This window comes from Syngnathus floridae, chromosome 22 (genome assembly GCF_059516105.1).
Source record: "Syngnathus floridae isolate MCC-2025c chromosome 22, RoL_Sflo_1.0, whole genome shotgun sequence".
Classification (NCBI taxonomy): Eukaryota; Metazoa; Chordata; class Actinopteri; order Syngnathiformes; family Syngnathidae; genus Syngnathus; species Syngnathus floridae.
The window spans coordinates 5,565,114-5,582,917 of NC_142434.1; the positions used below are offsets into that span (position 1 = coordinate 5,565,114).

The 17,804-nt window shown below is 42.5% G+C and overlaps 1 protein-coding gene across 13 annotated transcripts in view; it reads left to right on the forward strand.

The window, feature by feature from the left end:
* The first annotated feature begins 8 nt into the window (after positions 1-8).
* The window catches only part of LOC148379431 (ELKS/Rab6-interacting/CAST family member 1-like), a 52,756-nt gene continuing 34,960 nt past the window's right edge, over positions 9-17,804 (forward strand). For 4 of the 13 annotated variants that reach the window (XR_015855331.1, XM_088366570.1, XM_088366571.1 and 1 more), the window contains exons 1-12: positions 12-259; positions 3,973-4,743; positions 4,817-4,894; positions 5,055-5,210; positions 10,520-10,776; positions 10,841-11,012; positions 11,917-11,991; positions 12,050-12,205; positions 13,052-13,219; positions 13,308-13,475; positions 15,585-15,722; positions 16,170-16,310. Coding sequence is in view for 10 of the 13 variants with exons in the window: in XM_088366570.1 (XP_088222696.1) it covers positions 4,255-4,743; positions 4,817-4,894; positions 5,055-5,210; positions 10,520-10,776; positions 10,841-11,012; positions 11,917-11,991; positions 12,050-12,205; positions 13,052-13,219; positions 13,308-13,475; positions 15,585-15,722; positions 16,170-16,310 (1,998 nt within the window). In the remaining 3 variants the exon portion in view is untranslated. Of the gene's footprint in view, positions 260-3,972; positions 4,744-4,816; positions 4,895-5,054; positions 5,211-10,519; positions 10,777-10,840; positions 11,013-11,916; positions 11,992-12,049; positions 12,206-12,324; positions 12,418-13,051; positions 13,220-13,307; positions 13,476-15,584; positions 15,723-16,169; positions 16,311-17,804 lie in introns of all 13 variants that reach the window. The other 9 variants (XM_088366568.1, XM_088366567.1, XM_088366569.1 and 6 more) reach the window with 5 other exon arrangements.

Consider the following 17,804-nt stretch of genomic DNA (forward strand, 5'->3'; position numbering starts at 1 on the left):
TCCTACGTACTGACGTCACGAGAGCGTCCGCGGCGCGCAGTGGGGAAGCCGCCTCGCCGCCTGTGGAGGAGCTGGCAGTGTTGGGGGGGCGAGAAGCGAGGGGTGGCCCTGGAATACGCCTTAAGACGGGTGCTAGCGAGCGGAAAGAGGGCGCAGGACGGTCTGATCACGTCGTCCAACATCCACGGGAGCTCCGAGAGCCACGCGATAATCTTGGAGCGCCTCTACGACTGTCCATCTTGGAGCTTATTTCGCAATCGTGAGTAGTGGAAGTTAGCTGTCAGTCTGAGCCCCCGAGCGTGGATGTTGTTATTTGGCGAATTTGTGCTTTTGTTCAATTCCATTTATGGATGTAGTTGTTAAAACGTGAACAGTGTGCGCACTGATCGCGCGTGTGCGTGCGCGCTACCCTTAACGGGCAGGAACATCAGCAATAACATAATTAAAATTTGATGGCTAGTGAGCCAAAGCACTTTCAGCTTGAGCAAGCGTGTTTGGGGACACTTTGGGGTTAACTTGCAGCCTTGTGACTTAGCCTAGCATGCACATTCTCATAATTTAACGGTCTATTAATTACAATCATACATACTGTGATATTTACAATGCAGTCCTCCTCTCAGTCCGCCCTGTGTTGTTCTTTAAAAAGTGATCCGATACTGCAACACCGATACCACTTTACCAGCCTGACACAACTTGGTGACGTACGAGTCTTTTCTGACTTAAGCAAAAAAAAAGATTGATTAACTGTGCTCAGAAATAATATTTGACAGATGGTATCAGTAGTCTACAAATATAAGTATTTATACTTTATTTAAAAAAAAGTTGTTTCCTAACAACCGCCAACAACTTAATTGTCATTCGCTGCCTCCCACGTCTCTCACCAGGCCAATTCACACGTTCAAAATTACAAAAACAATTTAAGGTTTTATTATTTTTAGTTTCTTTTTATCGATGTTCAATACCACCTATTCACTCTTTAAGTACTCATTGATACCAAATACCAGTACCGCTAGTATTTTTGAGATGTAAAATTTCATTTTACATTGTGAACTAAACCTTTCTGGCATTGATAACTTGTGACACTGCCGTATTATAGCGCCATCTACAGCCTAGGAGGACTTACTTGATCTCAGATTGTCTTGAAAAATGATTCCTGATATATATACTCGCCCACCCCTTCTTCTACCAATTATGAACTGTCGAAATTGATCGAAATGCCCTAAAAACAGCGCCACCTATCTGCGTATCTCCACAAAGCCACACCAGAGCAAACACTGGATCTCTGTGTCCAGATAATGACACATTTGCAAACCAAATGGACTGTGAATCAGATACGGCCGCGTTGATGCAGGCTGGGGAAGTGAAATCTGCTGTCCGGTGTTGTTGTGCAACGCTCAGTGGGAGAGAAGGCGAGAATGAGAGGAAAAGGACGCTGTGATTTCCTCCTACAGCTCCATGTCTTTGCTCCTCCTACAGGAACACTGAACCAGAGAACCTGCTTCCTCCCGCAGATTACTGTAAACACTCTCTGCTGTCCTCTGCTTGAATGATTGAACTGGAGAAAGGCTATTCTTTTTTTTTTTTTTTTTTAAACCTCCATTCTCCTTAGCGGCCCTTGACAAATGGAGTCTCGGCGCTCAGTTTTAACCTCCACGCTCACCTTTCTTGCACCTTGTTTGGTATTTATCACACACTTTGATTGCTTTGCCAGGCAGGGTGGGGGGGGGGCAGCGGGATTTATTGGTGTCCAGACCGTGTTTCATCTCACCTTTATTTAGCCTGGCAACTTCTCACTGCACTTCACTTTTAAGCCTGTGGGAAAGTAAAGGTCCCATTTTATGTTAATTGACTGTTCATCTTTTCATTTAATGTGTTTTTTCTACATAGCCTCCATTAATTAATTTATCTCTGGTTGGTGTTTGGTGAGATTAGCAGAAAATGTCATCGGGAAAACAGAGTGGAATTGGACTTTGTGTGTTTGCGTATTGTGTCGCGTGATTGACGGAGGCGTGTTTGCCATATAAATAGAAACGTGCTCAACACCTCGGGAATGCTGGGGGGAAGACAGGAAGGGAATGCAGAGAAAGTGGAAGCATCGGGGAGACGACATCATCCTCGCACTTGGCATTCAACCCCCTGAGACTCCTCATGGGCCAGTTTGATGTTCTAAGAGTTTGAGGTCTGCAGAGGAAAGCATAGCAGCAGATTTAATTGGGATTAAATAGGTTTATTAAGAAAATATCCTTTCTTAGGTTAGTGCTAGTTTTAAATCCTCGCATTGTTTTGACACACATGATTAATCCGTTTTACGCCATTTTAATTTAAAAATATTTCCAAAATTCATGACATGGGCGCTAGTATTTTTGTCATTCCAAATATTCACGGGTTTCCCCAAATTGAAATAAAAAACATCATTTAATTAATATAATATAATATAATAAAAATAGTAAATTATTGAAATTATTTACACTCCATAATATAATATAATATAATATAATATAATATAATATAATATAATATAATATAATATAATATAATATAATATAATATAATTAATATAATAAAAATGAACAAATTTAAATTATTTTCACCCCATAATTCCCCCATTCGTTACGCATTCACGTTTTTCCTATTTGAATTTCAAAGCATTCAGCTCATTCAAATCAAAAGGCAAAAAATGTCCAAGAACAAAAATACCAAACTCTTGCCAAGTGACAGCCAGAAAAGCGGATTCCAGACTTTTGATTTCCTCATGCTGTTTAAGTGTTGAGTCACCGAGTAAAGTTGAGCAAGACCCTGATATATCTGTTCGCCTCTATTTCGGACTCTTGGCTTTCAAGAATGCCACTGCAGGCTCCTTCGCCGCAAAGCTACTGCAGCGACTGGAAAATAGAATTAAAGCGTGTCGTTTTTTGCCCACGACTACATGCATTTCAACGTGTTACGTTTCAATTGCATGTGCATGAAGAAAATCCCGACATTGCACATTTGAAAGAATTTAGTCAGTCTGGGAGTGTTTTGCAGATGTTTCACTTGGCAGCGGCGCGTTGGTTCCTCACATGATTGCCTCGCCTGGAGCAGATGTGTCTCGGGCATTTTGCTCAATCTTATGATGCATCACAGGTTTTGTGGTGCTGATACTTCTCCTTTGTCTCAGAAATTATGTCTGATGTGTTTGTTATTCCTAACATGACCACTGAGCTGTTCACGTATGTACATCTGTCAACTTGATACCTTCGTCTGAGTGCTTTCGCTCGATTGGTCGAGTACATGACTGTGTGTGTACGCCAGGTGTGTGTTGGCAGCCCCGAGGGGGGATGCGGCGCAGATGGTTTTCCTCGTTTCTGCGGACTGACGGGCTGCGAGTTTGCACGGCGTCGGCCAAAGATCAGTGCGGTTGGAAGTATGCGTTGCTCACACTGCTGCAGGGCTGTGGAATTTGACATAGAGGCCAAGTCATGGCTGACAACGTGGAGTGAAGATGAAATCCATCCAATCAGCCAACTAAGCATTATTGTGTTTAGAAAAACATGGTTGTTATAAATAAGGAAAACTAACAAAATAAGGAATAATATTTATTATATTTTTTTTATCTTATTTATTTTATTTTTTATATTTATTTAATTTATGTAAGCTATTGGAATTTTAAGGTTGCGACGATTCATCGGCGCTAGCTCAATTTTCATTGGCCGGCACCGATTTTTAAAAATTTTATTTATTCAATTTTTCATATTTACTTATTTATTTATTCATTTTAAGTTATGTAAGCTATTGGAATTTTAAGGTTGCGACGATTCATCGGCGCCAGCTTGATTTTCATTGGCCGGCACACACGGCACTCACCGGGAAGTCGTAGAGACAACAGAAAACGATGTGGTCAAAACTGCCTGCGCTTCACAAGCATTTAATATATTTTAATCATTATTTGATATTTTTAATCCTCACTCAGATCTTCTCCGCCTCCTCCTCTAGGTGACTCAGTGATTGCCGCCTTTGTGGTGTACGCTGCCTCCGTGTGGATTACACTGATCACAGGGTTCTCAGCTCTGCATCACGAGGTCACCAAGAACTCCAGCGGAAGATAACAAACAGGAATCGATTTGTTCTGTTTGTCCATTATTTTTTTTTGGGACATTGCAAATGTTTCCGTGACTAATGTTTTCATCAGGACACAAGTTGCCTCCTTGGGTTATTATTTCGTTCCTATCTGGCACTCTCAGTCTTTAATTTAGACGCCGCTCAGATTTCCTCATCATGTATGGAAGTTCTCGGTCCGTCTCCAAGCTGGATGCGGTAGGATCCAATGGGTCAGGTAGTCCCGGCCGCTCCCCCCGTCTACCCCGCTCCCCTCGTTTGGCTCACCGGCGAAATGGCAGCAGCAGCAGCAGCTCCACCGGCGGACTCACCGGTTCCGGAAAAACCTTATCCATGGAGAATATCCAGTCGCTCAATGCCGCCTACGCCACAGGAGGGCCGATGTATTTCACAGACGGGACCGAAGACCCGGTGGGACTCGGGAGCCTGGGGAGTGGGCTGAACCCCTCCCTGCCTAAAAGTACCATGACGCTTGGTAGGGCCGGGGCGAGGGTACCCTATGGAGTTCGGACCGCCTTTGTGGGGAGCAGCCCTAATATCAACGCTGGAGGAGCTGGTGGGGTCATGTCCAGTGACTCCATAGCCTTTGGCGGGGACGTGCCAAGTCAACCCACGCAGGCGTCCACTGTGCCCCACTCCATGAGACAGGTCGGGCTTTTCCTCTCTACCTTCTCCACAAATTGGGGAGTCGTGTGCAAAACTCTAAGCTGTGCTTTTGTAGGTGCGGGAGGGGGCCATGACAGACCTGCAGAGCCAACTGAGAGAAGTGCTGAGAGAAAATGAACTTCTGCGTAGAGATGTAAGGCCATTTGTTGACACATGTACACAAAATGTCAAAAAACTGCATCAGATTTTTTATTCTAGTTCATTTTTATTTTGTATTGACTTTTGGATATTACATTGAAAAATGTAAAAAGACTTGTTTGACATTCTATGCAACACATCTTCTTGTATTTTAGTTGGATGCGAAGGAGTCCAAATTGAGCTCATCCATGAACTCCATCAAGACTTTCTGGAGTCCTGAGCTGAAGAAAGAGCGTGCGCTGAGGAAGGACGAAGCTACCAAGATGACGGTGTGGAAGGAGCAATACAGGGTGGTGCAGGAGGAAACCCAGGTACCAATAAATATTTTAATTTGAGTAATGTCTACTGCTGTAGTCTCAGGCAGCTCACAGTGACATTTAAGATTTTTTTTTTTCTCGATAAAAGTAAAGACTAACTTTTTGACTGACAATTTAATTTAATTTTTAAAAATATATATTTTTATTAGATTTTACTAAATCTACTATAAATTAGTTTTTGGTTTATACACGCATATATCTTTATATATATTATATATACAGTCTTTTTAATAATAGTATGCCGAAACACTTTGTTGTTTTTGGCAGGCTGAAACGGATTAATCCCATTCCCATTCATTTCAATGGGGAAAGATGATTTGAGATGTGAATTTTTTCAGTCAAAAGCATTGTTACAGAACAAATGAAAATGACATCTTAAGCCGTAAAAGGGAAGCGATGAGTCGTTGAGGGTTGAACGAGTACAAAGCAGCAGCTGATTAGTTGCTGTCAAAGGAGCACACGCCTTCCTAATAGATATTGTATTTGGGGAATACACGTTACGACACGAAAGCGTCTTCTACTTTTCACTTTCATTCTTCCCCTCACACCCGTTTAACCCCTGAGCTACCTTTTCATTATTATATCATCTTGGATCTTCCTCCTTCATCCCTCCATCCCCCTCAGCCTTCTATTTCAGTCATCCCACGGTGAGTCAGCTCAGCTTCCCTCGCTTTCCTCGCCGCCCGATCGCCCCGTTAGAAATTAAGTGGCATGAGTAATTTATGGCTATATGTTCCCCTGTGACAGACGCGCGTTCTCAGGCATGCCGAGCCACGCCCCCTCCCCCCCCACACACCATTTAGGAATGTTCACCTCAGCTCCACCCTCCCATGCTTCCTTCCTTCCTACCTCCATCGCGTCCTCTTCTCTTGCCTGCAAACCAAAATAGGCCAACAGTCATTCTTATCCACGGTGACAAGGATGCTGTGTAAACAACAGTGTCGCCATGGCGACCGGCTCTCGCTTTACACAACAAGTATATATTTATGGAGTTTCTAACCACTAAGAAGCTATAAACATTTTTTTTTTCATCTCAGGGTTCAATTTTTCCACTCACTGCCTTACTGTTCCAGTCGTGTGATTAGTTTTGATCGCTGCAGGAGGAAAAAAAAAAAGGGAAGCGCAGGGAAGAAAAAAAAGGAATGCATGGAATGCTGGCTTCTTTCTCTCTTTTTAATTTAATTCTCCGCCTGTGAGTTCTCCCCGCAGCTCACGCTCCTATGCTAGCTATCATTTTTCCTTGCACCAGTCGTGAACCAAACAATAACTGCACTGTCCGCGGGGCTGCTAAACACTACCGGCTGTACTCGGAGGGCCGTGACGTCAAAGTCGGAGTGTGTGCCAGTGGAGACGGAAAAAAAACAAGGGGTCTCACGCATGTTGTTTTGCATGCTATTTTTTTGTATCTTTCTGCTGTCTTTTGTTTATAAGAGTGTGTGTGCCCGCTGTGTTTATTTGTGTGTCTGTGTCACTCTGTGTTAGCTCGCGTGGTTCTGTAAACCACAATTGTGCTTCTTGTGTAGAATCTGGAGAGATACAGAAGGATGAATCATTCTTGAAATCAGAATTCACATTTAATACCTAAATACAAAATTCATCGATTAATCGACGACTAGTTCATTATCAATTTAATCGAGTAATCGTTTTGAGACATTGTTTAACCTAAAATGGTCCAAATTTAAGGCTGGCAACTATTTATTCTCGGATTTTTACTTTTTTTGGGAGTCCTTCATGAAAGTTGGCAGATTTTTTTTTTTTTTTATCATTTTGAAAAAATGTCTTTTGTAATTGTATCCAATTATTCGATGGAATAATCGATTCTAAAACTATTCAATAGTGACAGCCCTACTGGATACTTTGAATATATGACGGATTAAGACTTGTATAAAAGAGACAAAACAGAGGGAAAGTGTTTTTTGAACGCACCACGGCAGAGACCACTTGGCTTGCTGACTCATTAAAGGTTTATAATCTCCTGCTCAGCACTTAATGTTATTACATTTGGCTTTAAATCGAGTATTTTCTAATTCCATTAACGCAAAGCCAGTGTCGAGACGCTACTTCCCACAGAATTCGGCCACTGGACAAATTAAATGTTCTGTGCCAATAAAAAAAAAAGGTGGTGAGGAATGGAAAACGGGGGTGGTGAGATGGATGCATTAGAAATAAAAAGTGACCTGAGGGCAGTGTTGTGCAAAGAAAGAGTGAGAAATGGATGAGGAGGGCAATGAAGAAATAATTGACGAGAGTGTAAATGTTATGCATTAAAAATGAATGCTGGGCATGCACCAAAAAAAGATCTCATTGATGTTAGGTCAATGTTTTCTTTATGACCCATGCGATGTAGCCAAAAATATACTCAAGTAAATCTACTGTTACATTATGATTCAAGTGAAGGTAAAAAATAGTCTTCAAAATAATCCCATGAGTATCAGTAACAATTCACTAATAGTAAGGTTTAGTCTGTTCAAAAATATCAAGTAGGAAGATGGAAATTTTACTCTTCAGGGTTTTTTTTGTTTTTTTTTATGATAAAAGCATTAATTTCTAAAAAAATATATAATTTTAACGAATTTGTAAAATTTTTCAAAAAATGAATTAATTTAACAATCACTATTATAAATTTCAAATTAATGAGCCAAAGAGCATACAGTAAAATAAATAAAGGTATTAGGTACTGATGTACACCTAAGAGTGCAAATAATACACAAAAAAATAAATAATAAATCCGAAGTATGAATAATAATTTTATTAGTTACCATGCATGCTGCAAGTGTAACGGCGTGCTGACTCAGCACCTCTTCAAAAGTCCTTTCTTCGAGGCACGTCTGCCTTTGAGCCCCATGGCAAGTTCTCAAAACAAAAAAAATCGGCGACGATCATCAGTTTGTCATCACTCACTCGGCTTGGCCTCTGTGCACCACGCTGTTTTTGTCAACCTATGACTCATTATTCCCAGATTTTTTTTTTTTTAGTTTTTGACAAGTCCTTAAAACGGAGCGTGTCGACTGTGTGTGTTTTTCACACATGAACGCTCATACCTAACAGATGGTCCTCAAACCCGCATGTTTATTTAGGAAGGATGGAGAGAGCGAGGGAGGTAAATAGGTAGAGGGATGGGCAGGGGAGAAGAGAGCAGATGGGAAGATGGAACAATCGCAGGGGGAAAAAAAAAACGCAGCGCTTGAGTCTTTTTCAACTTTTCCAACAGCAACTCTGTTTTCCTACTCCTCCTCTCACTTTCTCCTCGCGAGGTTGCTGTGTTTGCATGTCGAGGGCCTCGCGGTCGTCACGGTTCTCCTTATAAGGAGCGACTCTGGACAGGAATGAAGCCGGTGCGAAGGCATTCCCACTTTTTATTTTTTCTTCCCCTCACACTGCATCTTGGCGTGATTTGAAAGTGCTCATGTTAAATCCATGTGACAGCTGGCTGCACTCCGAACACTTTTCCTTGCCCGTGATGCCGCCACTGACCCTCATGCTGCATCTCAATGTGACTGATTAGGGTCAACATTGCACCGTAGGCGCACTTTGGATGTTTTGGATTCACTATTTAGTTGTTTTGACTCTCATCCATACATATTCATCGTCACGCGGATTTGCCACGCACGCAAAAACGGAGAATATAGTACTTAAAAGGAGGGATTATCTTGTCATTTGTCCATCTTTAGATCCTCTTAGAGCGTGCGAGTGGGCGATCTCGTTGAACCGCTCACGGCTATTTTGCACACCACCACACTTACGTGCGGGTTCAAGCGAGTGTTCATATATGTTTGCGAGGGAGGGGCGGGGTCGGGGGAGCATGACTCAGCCGGTGAGCGAGGGATGAGACGGAGGAGGAACAGCGAAGAGATGTTGAAGGACAGATGAGCAGTAGCTGGAGGGTACGAAGAGGCGGGTTGGGATGAAATGTCACACAGTTTTCGCGCCTCTCGTGTTTTTTTTTTTTTTGTCCTAAATTCCTTCATTCCATTAGAATGTGAGATTTAAAAAATTAACATCTGCTATTTACAAGATTTTTTTATTACTATTGTTGAAAAGATATTTCACCACAACAAAAATAGTTTTGCAATAGTATGTTCAACATTGTTTTTCTGAAATTTAAACTGTGAAAGGGTTAGAAATATTAGTAAGTCAGATTTTGGCCAATGAGAGCAAAGTGACGTCAGAACCACCATTTTGCCGGCTAAATCAAAACGTGAGTTAGCCTGGTTTGTTAAATATTTCTCAATATGAAGTGCAAGTGTGTCAGTGTGTCGCTGTAAAAGTGTGCGGAGTCATTTCCTCCAGTTAAACTACTTTTGAATATAATTTCGTTTGATTCTGCCCACGTATAGGCCATACGTGGGCACTCACTTAGCCGCTAGCTGCTAGCCGCTGGCTGCTAGCCGCTAGTTGCTAATGCTGTCGAACAGCTGACTTCTATGTGGAATCAGGAGATGTTTGATGGGTTCAAAGTTTACTAAAGATGACTCAGCAGAAGAAAAATTTGTTTTCTGACCCTTGCTCTTTTTTTCTCTATAATTGAAAACACACTGCACTCTTCACATCCAATCTGTTGTATTCCCATTAGTGTTTTTAAATGCTTCCTAATGGATGCCTCAATTATTTCCCTCTCCTGCGTCTCCTCCTCTCTCTCAAGTGGTCTGGCATTTCTCAACCGCACATTCCAGCTGCGTATCCCGGTGGGAGATCCGGTCTGGCACAAACGTGTGGACTGTGTGTGCGTTCTCATCATCCGAGTCCCTCGTATGAATCCATCTGAAGTTGGCACCAAACTTGGCGACATATTCTGCATTCGTGCAGGGACTGTTTGTTTACCCCGTGCTACTCCGATGCGTTTTTTTATGCTTGACGGGAGCGATCGTGCGGTCGTCCGTGCCTGTGCCGTTAATTTATTCTGGAATCGTGCGGCATCTTTACTGAGTGTATATTTCGTCCAACAAATATGAACGTGCGTGCCGCTGAATGCAAGCAAAAGTGTTTCTTTTCGTAATTATGGTTTTGTTGGTTATTGATCCTTGTGGAACAACCACTGATTCCATCTCATGCATTATTTAGCTGTTCAATGCATTGCCAATGACAGTGATGAATTGCACTTACCTTTGATAAATTAGTTTTTTGGGGGGCATTGAAAACCCAAATGTTAATTTGGTATCGTATTTTTTGGACGATAAGGCGCACTGTCGAAAGGCTAAAAAAGTATGGTAGCCATCTTTATAATTTATTACATGGCGGTACCTAGTCATGAATGCAGTTTTTAAAACCAAATTACATAACATTCTCTTTTCTGTGTCTACCAGCATCTCCAATGCACCATCCAGGCCTTGCAAGACGAGCTCCGAATCCAGCGCGATCTCAACCAGCTGTTCCAGTCCGATTACTCCGATACGGGCCGTCTGGGATGTCAGGCCATCTCTCCGCAAGAAATGACGGAGGAGAACTTCCTGCGTCTCCACGGCGAATACGAGCGTCAGGTCAAGGAGCTTTTCCTCTTGAGGAAGACCGTGGAAGAGATGGAGCTGAGGATCGACACTCAGAAGCACACTTTAAACGCCAGGTAGGATTAACGAGATACTTGGGATGTTTGATACCAAGTCTAAGTCAATTCTCTTTGGCCACAGGGACGAGTCCATCAAGAAGCTTCTGGAAATGTTGCAGAGCAAAGGCCTGTCGTCCCGCGCCACCGAGGAGGACCACGAGCGGACGAGGCGACTGGCTGACGCGGAGATGACTATTCACCAACTGGAGGGCTTCCTGGAACAGAAGGACAAGGAGATGCTGCTACTTCGAGAGGTGCGTGTGCTTAGTCGCCATTTAGCAGTGGAGGAATTTTTTTAGTGCGTTATTGGCATCATATTAAAACGTCAAGCGGTTTGTTTAATGCAACAACTCCCCCTAGTGGCGAACTATTATTAGTGACAGTCAAAGCTATATAGTACTTAAAGCAGTCTCAATCGACCGTGACCTACATTTTATATTTCCCTGTGTGTGTGTGCACTTTGCCCCGAGTCATGTCAGCTTCCATTGCATTCACATGTGTGTGTTTGTCATGTTGATAGCGTGCCCTTGAGTGTATTTTCTCCCAAAGAGAAGCAGTGATGCGGATATTCCTCCTCACTCCTTTTGTGCCCTCCCGCTCTGGTTTTCTTTCCTCTTTTCTTCTTTTTGTGCCTCGGCATGCCAACCCCTCAAATCGCACTTCATTTTGCCTTACGAGATTGGATGAGGTAACAGCTGGAAAGGGAGCAGGGAAAATAATTCTGCGTTTCGGTAGAGCGCCTCGTGGTTTAAATCTGCCAAGAGTTCAATTTATGGTTGATTTTTTAAAGTTTTGCCGATGTGGGATGATCGGATCGACCCGTGGAGGCTCAGAGCCAGCGCCTCGGCGAGGGGGAAACTCGGATACTCCTCGGCCCCCATCACTCCCTCATTTCCCGCCTCCCCCTCCATCCCGCCTCCCTTTCATGTGTCTCCCCCCTTCCAGCCGTCACACTCTTTCCCCGTCCCTACCTTGCCTCATCTCCGTTCCTCTCCCTCCTTCCCCGTGCCTTCCCCACCTTCTCGTCGCCACTATCCCGTCATCCTCGCCTCTTCCTGCCCTCCTCGTCACCTCCGACCTTCCCCTCCCTCGCCCCGTCTCTCGCTCCACCCCCGTTCGCCATCGTCCCCTGACACCCGCGTCCTTTTTGTCCCTCAGGAGCTGCACAGGAGGTACGAAGCAGCTCCTGAATCCACCAAGACCAAGGCCCTGCAGACTGTCATCGAAATGAAGGTAAATCTAAAAAAAAAAGGCCCACCCCTACTTCATCAACACATTCTTTTGCCGCCAGGATGCCAAAATCAGCTCGCTGGAGCGTGCCATGAGGGAGCTGGAGGAGGAGGTGAACATGCTCAAGTCCAACGGAGCGCTCAGCAGCGAAGAGCGAGAGGAGGAGATCAAGCAGATGGAGGTGTACCGATCCCACTCCAAGTTTATGAAGAATAAGGTAACTCATTTCAAGAACTAACGCACCAAAGTGACGTCACATAAACAAACGCGAGAAGGTCGCTCCCTCGGGGTGTCTCGGGGTGCCACAGTCTACTTTCCCCCCCCTCCCCTCGCCAGGTTGATCAGCTGAAGGAAGAGTTAGGTCACAGCCAATCAGAGAAGGAGGAGCTAAAGGAGCGGGCCAATGAGCTGCAGCGCGAGGCGTCCGCAGTAAGAGACGCACCTCCGTCTGATGGCTGTTGCTCGTTCGCTTTCCTCTCGCGCCGCTTTTGCCACTTCATTCGTAGAGCCATCACGAGTGTGACTGATTTGTCTAAATCTAACCTGCATGACATTTCTTTCGAGCTTAGTTAGGCTTGATGAAATGCTTACTAATTCTGCAGATAATAGTTACTCTATGTGTGCTAGTTAGTTTTAGTTTCTATAGCTGGTTTGTTAGTTTTTAGTCGGGATGTTTGATACCACGATTTTTTCAGACGGATGCCATTACATTATTTTGATGTATGAAATACTATTGAACGCAACAACAAAAAAAATTGGAAAAAATAATTTTCTGAAGTAGATGTGTACTATAGCGCCACCTACTGCTGAGGAGGACCTATTCGATGGCTGGTATTGACAGACTCCACAAATACCTTGGTATCGGTACCGATACCTGGTATCGATACTCGCCCATCTGTAGTTTTTATTTTTACTTGAGTTTATATTAGTTTTAGTGTAAGTTTTATTGTTAATAAAGTAAACGACATTTCTGAAATGACTGTTTTACCCTCCTTGGTTATAATCTTTCCAAAAGTTTATCTTTTAACCCTTTTTGTCTTGTTGTTTTTTTTTTTTTGCACAGATGGATCAGGTCAAGCAGGACCTGAATCGTAAGGACAGCGAACTGTTGGCTCTCCGTACCAAGCTGGACACTCTGAACAACCAGTTTTCTGACAGCAAGCAACACGTGGATGTCCTCAAGGAGTCACTCACCGCCAAGGAGCAGAGGGCTGCTATATTACAAACTGAGGTATAGATGATCTCCTATATATAAAAAAACAGCAATATAAGATCAATTAAATGTGATTAAGTTGACGTTCGCAATGTGACGTTTGCAGGTGGACGCCCTGCGCATTCGCCTGGAGGAGAAAGAGTCACTTCTGTCTAAAAAGAGTCAGCAGATATCAGAGATCTCGGACGAGAAGAGCACGCAGAACGGAGAAATAAGTGACCTGAAAGACATGCTGGATGTCAAGGAGCGCAAGGTCGTCGTGCTGCAGAAGAAGGTTGGCGGCCGTTGTTGGCATCATTTTGGGTTTATTAAATTGGTAATTTTGTTGTCAATTACTAAATTTAAGTAATTTTGATGTAAATGACTAAAATTAATTGCTCAAATTATTCATTTTAGTAATTTGTCAATTTTAGTCATTTAATAATTTATCATTTAACAACGCTAAAGTTAGAAACAAGTAATTTAATAATGAATCACAAATTCTCAAATCTCTTTTCGGTCATATTGCAAGTCTCGAATTATTGAGCTTTTTCATGAAGTATGAATTTTTGCCCTAAACATTAGTTGTATTTTAACTACAAATCATTTAATTTTGGAAAAAATGCATCATCAATAATACATGTTGCCAACGTAAAACAATAGATTGATATTTTTTTAAATTCTAATTTACTGTGGGATTAATTCAATTCATTTGACTGTAATTTTGAATCACAACCAGTAGATGGCGCTGTGATACAAGATATTGCAAAAGCTGCAACGCTCCCAGGTCACAAGATTAAAAGTGCTTTCTGGCAAGAAATAGCTGTCTGACTAAATTGACGAGCTCCATACGTGCCGAAAAACAATATGCAACCATTTAATTTATTAAAAGGTACGTACATCATTTGTAATTGTCAACATTAATAGCGTAGCCTAATGGTCATTGTTTTCAAGTCTCCCATAGACAGATGGAAGGACATAATTACCAATCAAGCAGACAGCTCTGAAGCAAGACAGAGGCGAGGAAAGAGAGAGAGAGAGAGCAAGCGAGAGTGCGTTTGAAATCTAGATGAATACTAATCAGCTGCCCTCGTTCAATAAAAGATGACCTCCGTCGTCTTCAAATGGAATACAGTCAAACGTCTGAGTGGTCGCGTCTTTCACAGCTTGTTTTGGCAATTTGCGAAGGCCCAAATAGATTCGTAGGCTTCTTATTGCGGCGAAGGATAAAATGGGGTACCCCGTCGACAATTTTGTCTGCTGTTACCCATCCAGCGCTTGTCAGTCTCAAGAAGTGCTGAGGGGATCAAAGACTTGCGGCTTTTCAGTGTCAAGCGTGTGTGTGTGTGTGTGTGTGTGTGTGTGTGTGTGAGGAGAGCTAGCTGTCAGTCAAGCTGTCAAGTGAACAGTTGATTAATGAGGTGCTGGAGATGTTTTACTGCACGCACGAATCCGCACTATGAACGTGGGAGTTTTTTTTCAATAATATGACATTAATTTTCATGATTCAAAAGGATCTTAAAGAAAAAGAAAGCAGAGGGAATGTGGTTTTATTTCAATTTTTAACATTACATATTTGCTGTCTTCCATTAGTTTGTTTTCTTGTCTTGTCTTCCGCCGCATTTTGTTTCATCAATTTTTAGAAGGGGTTTAACAACAAAAATGATCATGCAGTTGATTCAAATGTGATAAAAGCATTGGTGAAATTGATTAGGGCTGGTCAAATCTGGAAAAAAAAATAATCACGGTTGTTTGGGTAATGATTAAAATCATAATTATTAAAATAATCATTTTTTTGGAGCAACATCTGGAATTTTAATAATCGTTTTTTTACCATTGTCAATTTTGAGCATTGTACTAATCGTATATAGATTTTAATTTTGATTAATTGCACATTAATTACTTGTCAGTTATATTTACACAACCTTTATTTGCGCCTCGGATTGGGTTCACATTATTCCACGCAACTCACCATTTTCACAAAATATATTTTTGTTGTTCAACCAACCCGCAAGTTTCATTTTGTATTCCGCTCACACCTCATTTCTGGTCATGCCGGTATGAACATATTAAAACTAGCGACGATCAGACGAGCCAAAGCTAGCGAGGCTAACCGCTATTTTCATCCCCCAAGTTATAAAGTCCATTTTGTATTGCTGACCCCTTCGTTGGCCTCGAAGAGACATTTTGGGGCGAGCATGTTTCCAACTTTATTGGAACATTTTGGGAAAGCCCCAGGTGTTTGGATGAATTTGGCGTGGAATCGTTTCAGTCGTCAAACACATTTGGGACCGAGACCCCGCGAGCCAAAAAACACCACATTTTCACTTCCAGTAGACGTGATGGCTACTTTCCCAATCTTTTCGGAAATCTGAATAATGTATGTAATTCTTCTCACGTTTAGATCGAGAACCTCCAGGATCAGCTGAAGGACAAGGAAAAGCAGCTAAGCGGCCTCAAAGGCCGAGTCAAGTCCTTACAGACGGACACGTCCAATACCGACACGGCTCTGGGAACGCTTGAGGAGGCGCTATCCGAAAAGGTATTCGACATCGTTCGCTCAGGAAATAAGCCGATTAATTGTTTTGTCGCTAATACTGAAGCCGATGTGTGTATTGGCAAGTGACTGTCGTCTCCGACTTTCCCAAGCTCCTCGTTTTTATTGCATTTTTTTTTTTTGCTTTCTTTAACATTCTATCTTCCTGCTTATGTCACACAAACACGGCACTCTTGTTGTGTCTTCAATTTGAACTCGACGACGGCTGCCAGCGTCGATAGTCATTTGGTTGATATAAAACGCGCTGCCAGAACGTATTATGTGTCTAAAATCACGCTTGGCTGTTTATCCCCGCCGGAGCTGCCATGCATATTAAGTTTAATACAACTGTTATGAGTGTGGAAATTCAATCTGGATTCAAGGTGCACGACTTTTTTTTTTTTTTCCTTTGTTTCCATCTGTCACCTCCCCCCTCCCTTTTACTGTGTCCAGGAACGTATCATTGAGCGATTGAAAGAGCAGCGGGAGAAAGACGAACGAGAAAAGGGAGACGAGGTGGAGTCTACCAAGAAGGAACTGAAGGAGCTACGGGAGAAAGTTTCCCAGATGCAGGCTGACCTTGCGGACCGGGAGGTACCGACACACACACGCATACATCAATATGTGCACTGCGAGCCAGACGCGCACACATTCTCCTTCCCTGTCAAGGAGAACCTGACTGATCTATCTCCGTAGAACAGATCCCCCCCCCCCATCCTACCAAGGTCCTTGTGCTGAAGGACCGCAATGATAAAACAGTCACGTCCCCTTGACAACATAATATAAGACCCACAGCCGGTGGAAAGCACACCTTACCGTGACCTTTATGCAAAGCGCACATCTGTGTGGGGAGTGACCAGGCAACTTTAAGTTACCACTCGCCGATAATGTCTAGAAGGAAACTTTTAATGAGAGAAGAACATCTTACAGCTAGCTCTGTTAAAACGAAACTTTTATGTATATAGTCGTCACTGGCAGTGAATGAGTTAAAATTCTCCACACTGCAACAGCGAGGCACTCTAAAGCAGTCATGCCACTGAGAAACCCCATAAGGGAATATGTATTTTTAGCTAGGTAACTGCTAAGCTAACTAAGGCATTTTTTTAAGTCATGACAAAACATTGGATTAGAATATAGGTCTCAAACCTAAGGCCTGGGGGCCAGATACGGCCCACCACACCATTTTATGTGTCCCGCAAAGACAAATTGTGCATAGACTTTGTGTCAATACTAAAACTGCAAATTGTACTTTTAAGAACGACAGATATTGCTAGCAATTTTTTATTACATTAATCTTTTTCAAATATTTGAACAGTTTTTTTATTTTATTTTAAAGCTAGTTCTTCATCATTTTGTTGTACAGCCTATACTGTATATAATAAAAAGCCTTGACAGTCATAACGGCACTCCGAAGGAAAAAATGAGTTTGACACGCCTGAATTAGAGGGCGTTTCCAAAATTTTTTTACTCCCGTAGTTCTCCACAATTATCCTCAAACATTCCTAAAAACAAATCTCTGTATTCACTTTACAGCGTCTTTAATATATCTCCAAAACACATGCTGCCCTTTAAACCACCCGTCAAAAGACGTGTTGAGTAGTTACTATAATCAAAACCTTTTAAAAGACGAACTCCACCCAAACACTGCACGAAAATACGTACGTTATTGTTTCAAAATAAATAAATAAATAAAAGGCCAGGGTGGTTAATTTCACCTTCTCTGACTTGCGTTACAGTCTGTGGTTTCTTTTAGTATGTTGTGGGCTCATAAAAACCCGTTAATGTCTAGTTGTATAATTTCCAGATATACACGGGAGAAAATAAGCATTCCTAAACGCCCGTGTGGGGTTTGCCTGACAACAGCAACATATACACACACATACCTAAAGACTGGATAATGAGAGTAAAGCGGCAAAAAGTATTCTCTGACCAAACACGATCATCTGCAGTCTGGCTTCTAGCGAAATCGCTCGAGTGTAAAATTATACGTTTCGGTGCCTCCCCCTCCCGTGCGATGGACGCGTCTCTATCACTGCTGCAAAGACCGAAAAGGAAAAAAGGAGATGGACTTCACGCATGGAAAGATCC